Source organism: Rattus rattus, chromosome 6, assembly GCF_011064425.1.
Source record: "Rattus rattus isolate New Zealand chromosome 6, Rrattus_CSIRO_v1, whole genome shotgun sequence".
Lineage (NCBI taxonomy): Eukaryota > Metazoa > Chordata > Mammalia > Rodentia > Muridae > Rattus > Rattus rattus.
The window spans coordinates 40,182,827-40,195,371 of record NC_046159.1 but is presented as its reverse complement, the minus strand read 5'-3'; the positions used below and the strand labels follow the sequence as shown (position 1 = coordinate 40,195,371).

Here is a 12,545-nt window from a genome sequence, read left to right as displayed (position 1 = left end):
GACCCCCATATGACCAGAAAAACAAGCTGTACAGTTCATGTCTGTAAAGGAAAACTACGAGGATATGTAGTAAATGACGCCCGTGGATGGAAAACAGCATGTGTCTCTTATATTATAGGCCATATTTAAAATACCTCCATGCCTCCCATCTCCTCCTCCTTGTCACACATCTCATATTCATGATTCATATTCATGTTACTGAGAGAGGGTTTGTGAATGACTCAGAAAAAAAATGTAAGATTTTCTTTCCTCAAGATACAATTATGATGGAAAAGAAGCCCTGTGTATAAGTAGGTATCCTGATGATAAAAACAACAACAACAAACAAACAAGCGAACAAAACAAAAACCATAAAACAGCCTCACTGTTTGTGAGGTGCCATGGACTTTGAAAGATGTTCTCGGTCTGTAGTTATTTACCGAACACCTATTAAGAGATTGAGAATCTAAGATAGGAAGTACAAGTAGACGAAGAACAGCTATATCACTTGGTGGTGTGTTTTCTCATCTGAGTCACAGCTTCTGGATATCTAAACAAATGAGAGAGACATATTGGGGTAAGTAACAAGAAGGAAAGGAAACGCTGATAGAAATCAGTGGTAGGGACAGAGTTTAGACAGGGTGACCAGAAAACCTACTTGGAGACTGCGTCATTTGAAAGACACCCATGTGCAAAGAGTCCCAGATAGGAAAGTCACAGAGAACATAAGGCAGATGAATATATGTCCACACAAAGCCTGCCATGCCTCATTGAAGCATCATTGGCAATAGCTGAGTTTGGCAGCCGTTCAAATGCTCATCAGTTAGTGTTGCTCCCACCTCTTCCCCCAACCTGATCCTCAAACTGCAGCCTTATTAGGAACTAGGATCATAGGAAATATGGATAATTAAAATAAGGTCATCTGGAACAGCATGGGGCTGGCCTTCATCCACAAAGAAATTGTAGTAGGAATTGTAATTCTAGCTAACCCCTAGGAAAGACACACAATCCAGGTATTTTATTTACAAGTTGTAAGCCTGGACTGGGCAGGTTCAGAACTATGCTAATTTATATCCTGGCCACATCACCCTTGTTACACGCTGTGCCTTTGGGCATGTGCTCGTGGCCCATCTCCTCTCATGGCGGCCTCCTCCTCTCTCCATGACCTGTTTCCGTCCCCTGGTCTCTCCTGAGATTCCCTCATTCAGTCTTTAAGAACTGCCTTTCTCTCTGTACTGCCCAATCACACACAGGCTTTAGTCTTTTATTGACCATTTAACTTGGGGAGCAAGATTTACACAGCATCGTTTGGTGTATGTGAGGATCTCCTAGTTGCAAGGCGGCGGCAACTTGGTCTTGGACGCTAGTATTTAACATTGGAATACATAGCAGCACTGAACCAACCCCAACAAGAAAAGTCATTTGAAAACAGAAGCAGAGACTTGATATAAGTACAAGCTGAGAACCATTGCAGATTGACAGCAACCCTCCAGAACCTGGGAAGAGGCAAAGGTATACACCCAGAGTCAGACCTGTCAACAGCTCCTCCAGAACTATGGCAAAACATGTCCCTTTCAGCTATTTAGTTTGTAGTGCTGTTTGTTATAGGACCATTCAGAAACCAATGCAGATTTTTATCTTACCAATAAAATGTGGGATATGCACATAGTGGCATCCTGTTTTGCAACAGTCAAACAGAGTGTTCATGTGCTATAACATGGGCCTTGAAAACATGCCATGCAAAAGAAGCCAGACAGAAAAGACACCAGTTTGAGACTGCAGAGAGGTCAGACAGTTAAAAACACTGGCTGCACATACAGAGGATCCAGATTCAGTTCCCAGAACCTACATGACAACTTACAACTATCTGTCATTCCATTTCCAGGGTAGCTAGTACCCTCTTCTGAGCTCCAAAGGAACCAGACATACATGTGGTACACATACATACATGAAGGCAAACATTCAACCATGTAAAATAAGAAGAAATATTTTCAGAAGCATGCAGATATATGATTCCATTAATAGAACTACCCAGGGGAGGTAAATGTAGTGAAAGCAGGTGAGAGTTTCCTGCAGGCTTGGCTGGGTATTAAATGGGAATCACAGATATTATTTGGGTAATGAAACTGCTCAGAAACCAGATTATGGTGACAGTGGCACATGCAAACAAACTTTCTAAGAATCAGTGAACTGGGTCCTTAAAATCAGTCATGTATTAATATGCAAGTTGTATCCAAAACCTGGGTTTTTTTTAAGTACTTTGGAACCAGTAAGAGATGAAACAGCAAAAGAGACCTTGAGTCTTTCTGGTCACTTACAAACTACAGCGGGCTAGAGAGCAGGGTATTCAGAGGGCAGGAGGAGGAGTTTTATGTAACAGTTCCACAAGTGTGGACTTCAAATCCACAGTGTAATAGAATTTTTAGGATGGAGAAAAAGACCTCTGAGGATCTCGGTACTGAGTCTATGTCCCTCGTGATGCTTAGAACAAGTTTGTATGAGACAGACATACTCCTCACTGTCATCTTCACAGAGTCATTAAAGAAACTTGGGTACATGTAGAAAAAGATAACACAGGGACAAAGCCAATCACTTCTAGGACATCCTTGCCCATTGTATTTTTAACGTTATTGTCTCGTCTCCATCCAAAGTGTGACACATGGCCATGCCAACTGTCTGGGTTTCCTGGGAGGACAAAGACCTCTTTCTCTCAAGGCATTTTTTTTTTTCAATTAACACCAGCCTCCCAGTTTACAGCCACTTGCACAACACTAAAAGGTGTTAACTTGCTCACTGCACTCCGAGTCATACTACTGATATTTATGGGAGGATGATTCAACCGTGCAGACGGTTTGTTAGCAAGTTCAGCAGCTGCCTGTGAATGCTGTTGTTAGTATGCACCGCGCCATTACTCCGTCAGCTTTGTGCAAATGCTCAAAGGGAGGCAATCAAACGGAGGTGCAAGAGAAATTATGGCGGAGACTTGACAAAAATAAAAGAGAGAGAGAGAAATAGCTTTGTTTGTGAACAAGTCAAATGTGGCTTCGGTGTATTTTAATTTACTTTGACAGGTTTATACCCTGCAGTGGAGAAAGGGCAAACTAAAAGGTAAACATGCAAGCTTTTGAGTTTTAACTTTGACGTTAACCAGATCTTGGTGGGCCTGAAAACAAAGTGTTGACCCCCCTTGAGATTACAGTGCTGTTGTAAAAGGACAGATAGCTATTACCAGCAGTTGTGCCCTTTTGAGGGTTAAGAGTTGTCTTAATCACTTGCTCTAAAGGACCCCCGAACTGTGATCTCCCCAGTGTGCAGAGAAGTTTGTATTCAGGAAAGTCAAACTTAACCAGGAAAGATAAATCTCAACAGTTAAAAGCATTTATTCTTGCAGAGGACCAATGTTCGGTTTCTAGCATGGACTTGGTGGCCCATCTCCATCTGTAAGTGCAGTTGCAGGGGATCCAGTGTCTTCTTAGGACCTCTTTAGACCCCACTCACTTACATGGTATTCATACATACATACATACATACACACACACACACACACACACACACACACACACACACTCATACACATAAAAAAAATCTGAAAAAGATTTTTTTTAAAACGCCTGGAAAATTAATCTCAAAATCCCTCCTAAAGCCGGCATTCTCTGTTATACTAGAAAAGATAAAACCGAACAGCAACAGCAGAACTGTATTCAAGTTCACCCTTCCTCAGAAGACCTCACGGTGAACCTAGCAACACTGTAAAACTCTGACTCGTAGTGCTGAGCTGTTTCTTCACAGACTGATTAGATCCTTGTGATGACTCTGTTTCTAAACCAGCACAGGAAAAGTGTTTGCAAGATGAATAAAATCAGCTCTCTTTGTTACTGCACCTGTTCCCTGTTCCCGTCCGGGCCTTGTTGGTGCTCTTGTCTTCTGAAGCCTTGCGTTTCATTTCTGTCTGACTAAGGGAGGCCTCAAAGAGAAATGAACTGGAGACTCCACTCGCTTTGTAAAATAAAACTGACCCCTTCATCAGTACTGTTGAACCAATAATTGTGGGAATGTCCAGGGATTAAAGAGATAAAGCCTTCTAGCAGCCTTAGCCAATGAGTCAAGACAGTATTAATAGAAATAAGTCAGATGCTTTTAGTCATTGAGCTTTAATGCGGTCTGTTGGGCCTGTCCCCATAACTGTCATCACAAGTTATCCTTCTAGATATGGGGGACTGTGACTACCATGGTAACTACTACTCCATTGACAGAACAAGACATGTAAAAACTGACTATTGTGGGTGCATATCATTTGCTAAAGGTTGAAAATATAGGATGCAGGCTTCTGATGCTGCCTCGAATGTACTCGTTCAGAGTCATTCAGCTTGAACTTTGACATGAATCAACACCATATACCCACAGTGACTCTGAGAAGTCACTATGTGGACACCAAAAAGGATGTATATTAAAAGTGATATCTAAGCAGTTTAATGTTCTTTGTTGTGTCTTTCCAAGGGGGTGGTATTCCTACTGGCTAGCAACCTATCAACTCATTTTTCTCTCCTAACCCCAAGGGTCCTTTCCAAACTGGGTCTGAGAATTGTGGAGAACATAACCCTCCGAAGCTGGTGTAAATGCTGTGCCTTGAATTTTTCTCTCAAAGAAACTGGAGGAGGAGTTTGGGTTCCATGCTGTTAGAATAGAGCCTGTTTAAATGATGGAATTAAGGGCAGACATAGGAATATTTATATAGAAAGAGAACACTTGTCTACATCTTGACAGAACCTCTGAGACTTGGTTTCTTTGTCTCTTCACAGGGGTGATGGGTGAATATGAACCCAAAATAGAAGTACAGTTTCCAGAAACCGTCCCGGCTGAGAAAGGATCAACAGTCAAGCTGGAATGCTTTGCCTTAGGAAAGTAAGTTCCGGCTGTTCCTTCTCCCTTCCGCGCTGGCGGGGAGAGAATTGTCCTCGGTGCTTACAGCTATGGTTTCTGAGCTGTCTGAAAATCAAATCGTCTTTCCCTTTGTAATTGCGTATGTGCATCTTTGATTCTTCCCTCTTCCTATGGAGAGCAACAGGTAATGGCTCCAGAAGGATTGGGCTGCCACAATTGACATGGGCACAAAAGGAAAGGAGAATAGGCGATTCTGAAAAAGGATTTCATGGTATTATTATGACCTATAATACACATGCTGTCTAACCCAGAATGACAGGAAAACAATGGCCTTCATTTGAGCTACAGGCAAGCTGACTTTTTGGGAAAATGGGGACTTTTATCCTGGCCCCTCTTACAGAGGACACATAAAGATTTTCTTGCAGGTCTTTTCAAATTACACAACCCTTCTCTCTCATTTGGATTCCCTTCTGCTCCTGCTAGAGATAGAGAAGAGCTAATATCTAAGAGTCTATTTTAGAGTTGTCTGAAAATTATTCACAACTTTATTATTCCATCAGGATTACACTTAAAAGAACCTACTTGGAAAGCACTTAACCCTTCCCCTAGTTGATCTGCCAGTGGGCACGAAAAGGAAACTCAGATCAGTTGGGACTTTTATAGGCCAGTAACCAACAAGACCGGTTTAACATCAACAATATAAACTACCACCAGAAGAGTGAATACTAGTGCCCTTGTAGAGTTTAATGGTCTGTGTCTGCATTTTCTCCTAGCCCTATCTAGCCAGCTACCCATTCCCAATTCTGCCTGCCCCCTCCAGCGTAAGTATTTACGAAAGTCACAACACAAGTTCTTACCCAGTCCTGTCTCAGTGTATAACATTGTGTTTTACAGAAACTTTAGGCATTATTTGCATTTCTAATCCTATTTTCAACTCCAATGGAATGATTGTTTTCAAGTTGTGACAATGCAGACCATGGTAGTATCTTAACTAGAGATCACTTTGATGAGGTTTAATACAGTGGTAATTTTGTATCTCCTAACAACTTTCCATGGATATAAATTGTGACAGAGCTTCAGTGCTGAACAGTAGGTAGAAATGAAGGCAAGCTGTAAAAGTCACAGGTAAGACATGGCAAAGATTTACTGCTGAGGAGAAAAGCAGATTGCATACATTGTAATGTGGCCGATCTTAAAATTTTAAAGTCTTTCTGTGAACCTATAAAATAACTGGGAGACAGTAAGAACAGGAGACTGGGGCTTCAGGATCTATACCCAGGGATGTTTGCAAGAAGACACATTAAAAACCCCTCCCTGGAGAAAGCAAAATTCACATCGCTCACACTTCCAAAGGGACCATGAATTAAAGTCTATTCACAGCGCTTAAATGGTGCTAAAATAAAAACAAAAGACACAAATTGGGTTCCTCAGTTCTGCACAGAAGTGTTTGAATTTGCACATCGAGTTGTTGAAACACACCATCACTGCCCACTTAAGAGCAGAAGACTAGTTTAAGTGCAGTTGTGTCTGACGGCATGCATTAAGTATATATCTGATTGGATGTAGAGGCACCCACCATGTACTACTACTGATGGAGCCCTTTTGAGTCACTGCCTAATGAACTTGAATTATTTTAAAACAAATGTAGTAGACTTGATAGCTTTAATTTTTTAAATGCCATCTCAAGTTACCCAGAGAAGATTGGCAAGTCTTTCCTGTAATTACTTTGCTGGGAGTGTTGTTGTGAAAAATGAATGGGTAAATCATGGCATCCCCTGCTGGGAAGCTGCACTCCTCAAAACTGAGGTGAGCTTCAAAACTACTCATTTGTAGACAGGCTGCTGCCCTCACTGGCACTTTAAGATGTGTTCCAAACACTTATGGCAAGATGATAGATGTGTTAAGAGGACATTAAGACCCGACGGATTGTTCTTTTTTTTTTATTATTATCTTGCTACTTTAATTATTGCTCTTACAAACCACCTTCCAAATGGACCTCTATAAATGGATAAAGTTGTCAATATGTAAATGACAGTAAGGACAGACACCAACTGGGTTACCCAGATCAGGCTGCCGTAAGTAGACTGCTCCACGATGCCAGCAATTTGTTTATAGTTTCCAGATTTTATGAGCTCATTATTTTACTCTCACTTGTTCAGTATGTGGGTGTAGCTCACAGGGTAGTATTCATATTGCTGGATATTTAGCAGAATATATTGCTTCTGCTCTCTACTGTAGCATTCCAAACTTAGAAGGAACAAAGAGCCAACATCTTATTATTATCTCATGATTTATGGGTTAGGAATGCCAGCAAGGTTTTGCTGTGTGATGCTTTTGGTCTCTGGGATATCTTCGAGGGTTTCACGGTGTAATGCTGCTGGTCCCTCAGTGGCATAGAGAACCCAAAGAAGTTTCTTTCACACTTTTGGCATCCTGGAGGAAAGGTTGGATGGTGGAGTCAACTGGATCTGTCATTAAGTGTAACCACCCATTGAGACATCCTCTGTGTGACACCATTAAAGTGGTCAAATATCTCACAGATGACCCTAAGAGGGTGTTCCAAAAATAAGAGTGTGGAAGCTGTCTGTTTCATAATACTTGAAGCTACACATTGACTCAGTATCACGCATGTCTCTTTATTAGTCAGAGTAGCCAAAGAGCCCAACAAATTCAAGGGGAGGAGACATAAACCTGTTCTCAGTGGGAGAAGTATATAGGAAGTTGCTCTGTCTCACTTCTACCACATATGTGCCTGGGCATTTTTATTTTAATAATTATAATCTAGAAACCCATATGTATTAGAAAATAATAAAAAAAGTATATTTTAAAATGTTGTTTTCTTTCAAGGTAATGGTATGTAGGAGGTTGACTGCATTGTTTAATGTTAGGAATGTTGGTTTTATGAAAAAAACATGAAGCAAATAATGCTAGAGATATAAATGTTGCTAAAAATAGTGGTAATATAGAAATGAATTGTGGGAAAGGCTTTAATGTGTTCATGCCTGTTTGGAAATGATGGAAGGAATTATCAGGAGACTGCAGAAACGAGACAGAGCTTTCTTTAATTCAGTTCGTCCCATTTGATTCTTGCCTTTAGCCCAGTCCCAACTATTCTATGGAGAAGAGCTGATGGGAAGCCGATAGCAAGGAAAGCCAGAAGACACAAGTCCAATGGAATTCTGGAAATTCCCAATTTTCAGCAGGAAGATGCTGGTTCCTATGAATGTGTGGCCGAAAACTCCAGAGGCAAAAACATAGCAAAGGGACAGGTGACTTTTTACGGTAAGTTTTTGGTTATACTTATCATTTGTCATGCTACAGAACTTTTCACATTAAAAGCATTCGCTGGTTGATCTGCAGTGGGAGATGTTCTTTTAAGGGATCACGTAGAATAGGACTGTATAAGACTCACTTTTCTACATAATTAGCATGCCCTGGATGACTCTGGGTGTGGAAAGGAAAGGAGGGGGCAAGGATGTTGAAGGAGCAGAGAGGAAGGAATTAAGCTGATGTGTTTTAGACACGGACGATAGTGTGAACACACTCCCAAAGGAGACCGTTTTCCTGTTTTCCTCTTCGCATTGAGCTGTAAGCCTGACACCGGAAGTAAGTTTGTTATTTGTGTGTGTGTGTGTATGTATGTGTGTGTGTGTATGTGTGTGTGTGTGCATGCACGTGCATGGGCACACGCACACTAATTGAAGTTCTATGTTCCATTTGAATTTAAGGCTCATTCTAATCCTTAAACATGCCTTCTTGGTAGCAGTCTAATGTCATATCATGATCATTTCAAAATTCACTCTATCCAAATTTAGTTCTCAGTGTGGACCTCAGAGTAGAGCATAAATATATCATCACATAGATTTCTTTTTATGTGAAGGAAGCTGTTCCTGCTCTGACCAAATCATCTGTATTGACCCAAATGTAAATATAAAATCGGTGTCACATGCTACTTACTGAGTATATCCTGGAAAGCTTCACGGCTATTGAAGTCCCGAAAAGGATTTCATTGGAAATACATTAGAAAATAAATATGAGAAATGCCAAGCTTACTTGTTTGTTTGTTTGTTTGCTTGCTTGCTTGCTTGCTTGTTTTGAGACAGAGAGCAAAGGTCTCTCTTTTGTAGCTCTGGCTGTTCTGGAACTCACAATGTAGATCAGCCTGACTTTGAACTCACAGCTATCCATCTGTCTTTGCCTCCTAAGTGCCAGGATTAAAGGCATGTGCCACCACACCCGTCCAGTTGCACACATTTCAATGTGCTCTTCTTCCAAAGTCCTTTATTTTTAAGACAAGCTGAAAACTACACTCAGTAATCAAATAAAGTATATTAGAAACAGATTGGAAAGCAAGAAGCATATCCAGTATCCGCCATGGGCCTTCTCCCCAACTCTCACCATTTTAGATTTATACTATGAGCAGCTGGTCTGGTAGGATTCTAGAAAATTCTTCATAAAAGGAGCAGGACAAGAGTAGATGGGGGAAGAAGAGGAAACCTCACTCTTCTTATTTATTTGTCTTTATGCCTATACCAAATGAGAGATTTGATATTCGGTCCTTTTCTTTCTTAAATTATGAGAGTCAATACTTTTCTTTGATACATCAAAATGTATAACATACCACAGTTACCTGGAAACTCACAAAAGCCAAAGTTACAGATTTATTCAGGGAGAAACCATTGCCAGGTAATTTTTTAACTGTTTAGGATTTATTTTCTCACCTACCTGATAAGTATTTCCTTTATGTCAGGTAGCAACCACTTGAACTTACGTAGACAAAATGGGCAACATTTTTTTTCTTAATTGAATAGACTTTTAGGTTCATTGGTTTATAAATGTGATTTAAATCACTGGATGAACTGAAAAAAAAAGTTATTTTCACTTGCATGGTTTTCTTCTAAGGTGAAATGCTTGCCTTAGTATGTGAAGAAGGTGTCTTCTGTAGCCATGTTTTACCATTGATCTTCCTAGGGATTGGAAGCAATAAAGCAATGCAGAGTCACTCTGGTGGAGAATGAACCTTCTCACTGGCCCTCAACCTTGTGTAAAATAGGTGCTTCCTGCCCTAGAGTTAAGAATCAGGGGCTAATGGGTGCTAACAACCTCTGCCTTTTACATTGTGCTGTCTGCAGTAATGCCTGACCTGACGAGGGAGCAGAATAATTCACCTGATTTCTGAAGATATGAAGTGTCACCTCTATGTCAGTCACCCTGATGTCAGATCAGCTGACTCAGGCAGCAATTGGCTTTTCCATCCATTTATTCTTTGTTCTTCCTCAACTAGCATATCATTGATACTGTTTTCACTGTCTCAGGAGGGGACTTAATTATACAGAATGCTTGGCTATCATTTTTTTCTTGCCTATTTTTTTTAAAGGAGGGATTTGGTATGTTCCCAGTGCTATGTTCCTAATATTCAGCTGCCTTAATCTCCAAGCTAAAGGAATAATTATAATTAAAATCACTGGGCAGAGTCCCACAAAGGGAGAATGTAGCCCTGGTCACTTATCTAGGTTCGTTCTGTCTTTGTTGACAAGACAGTTCCTTACAACTACAAAGTTAAGGTCAGCTTGCTCAGGGGTTAGGAGTCACAGATTGTGCTTAAAAATCTATCTACTCAATTGTAATAAGAAAAGAAACTTACCAGAAAATGGATGGATGAAGAAAGTATAAAATTAAACAAGGTGACCAAAAAAGAAGACAAAATGTACACATTCTCTATCATATGAAGATGCTGCTTTATGATCTAAATACGTATATATGTATATAAGTGGATATTGTTCACACATGGCCATGAAATAAATTGGAAGATTAAAAAGAGGGAACTAGGAATGAGGGGATGAGGGAGAATCCACACTTTGTTTGAATGGCATGGTGATAGTTAGCACCTTGTATAGTAATTAAAAACAAATAATCAAAAAGAAAAGTGAGGAAAAGCATTATTTTGTTGCGCCACACTGTTGACCCATTTAGGAGCTCTGCAGTAACATTTCTGGTAAAATGTATTTTTATTTCCTTGTTTCACTAAAAAAGCATTTAACCTTATTCCAAATGCTTACTGCATAGACTCACATTGCACTCCCCTCCCCCATGTGAAGTTGGTAGAGGCACTTGGTCGCTGCCAGTACTGTAGCTATGCCCACATAGGTTAATGTGTGCCAATTTGTCTCACCATAGGTGAAAGCCTGGGAGAAGTTTCAGACATATGACATTTAATGTTACTTCATTTTACTTGTTTATTTTGCTCAGACCTATATTTTGCCAGGGCAGATAATTTTTATCTGTTCTTTCAGTCTTTTTTTTATAAGAAAAAAAAGTATCTTAAAATATAAATCTGTCTTTAGATGTACAATGGTATAATCTGTTTCCTGGGCCAGAACTCTTCCAATATGACTTTAATATGATTTGCATTTGTTGAAAACTATCTTGATGTAGCCCCATTATGTGGGGGTCCACTGCTGTATAGAAAGGTGCTAGAAAAGTCTCTAACCTCTAGGACTTGACATCTTACCAGATTGTTAAGAGACAAAGTACTCAACAAATGAACTCAATATTTCAGATTTTAGTAAGAATACAGGAGAAAATAATGACAGCCCTTTGAGATGAAGAAACCAGCTACAAAGAAGGACTCCTAAGGCGTAAGGGAAAGCTTGGTTGGCAAGACTGACCTCTGAGCAGAAATTCCAAAGTAAAAATACATAGCCTTTACAGGAAAGTCCATACCAGGCAGAAAACAGGGAGGGTCAGAAGCCCTAGCAACTGTGTGACAAGCTTGAGATGCAGGGAGGAAGTTCATGTTTCTAAACCAGAAGGACAAAGGACAAGGACATACATCAGAAACATCGGCGAGACCTCGGTTGTACCCTATAAGCCAGGTAGAGTTTAGGTTTCCTTCATGATCCATGGGAGGATGTTGAATGATGAGATGGCTGCATCTGATTCATGCGTCTAAAATGCTGGTTGCTTTGTGATGAGTAGAAGTTTAAATCACAGGAGTGGAAAGGACAGTCAAGCAGCCATTTGTCCTGTCTATGTCAGCCATGTTCATGACTGGGACTTTGAAAAAAAATAAAGACAGGTGTATTTTGGAGTCAGAGCCAATAGGGCTTTCTCATTCTATTCCTCCCACTATCTGGTTTAGAGAGAAACTCACTCCCAAGATATTAGAGTGTGTGGTTAATGTTTCCATATTGAGAAGTAAAACCAGATCCCAAACACTGAACTAGAGGGTCCGCAGCTTCTGTGTTCGTCAGGGTTAGTAGGAAATCTTAAGAAAATACAGAATATTGGACCATGTACATGGTGGTTTTGATTTGGTAGATATGAGATTGTGTTTTAGTTAATTTCCCAGGTGTAATTTCTACTGCTGATGCCTCTGTGGGGACCACATGGTAAGGATTGCTGCTCTGTGAGAGATTGTTTCCAATGTTGTAGTGAAGACCAAGATTAGATTACTTGTAGAAAATTGTTCCTTTTGCTCTGGAAAGCTTCCACCGCACTGTTCCAGAAAGCACCAGTCAGTCCATATCCTCCAAGTAGAATCAGAGATCTGTGTCTAGTGATTTCTTAGATGTGAGGAAAGGAAAGTATAGTATACATCATTCTCTCGGAACTCATTCATTATTACACCTGATCACCTCAGGAGCCATTTCCTTTCCTGTACAAACATACAGGCAGAGTTACAG

General features: G+C 40.3%; 1 protein-coding gene across 1 annotated transcript in view; it reads left to right on the top strand.

Moving 5' to 3' along the window:
* The window catches only part of Cntn4 (contactin 4), a 952,979-nt gene that overhangs the window by 759,438 nt on the left and 180,996 nt on the right, over nt 1–12,545 (top strand). The window contains exons 9-10 of the mRNA XM_032906003.1: nt 4,779–4,881; nt 7,958–8,142. Coding sequence (XP_032761894.1) covers nt 4,779–4,881; nt 7,958–8,142 — 288 coding nt within the window. The remainder of the gene's footprint in view (nt 1–4,778; nt 4,882–7,957; nt 8,143–12,545) is intronic.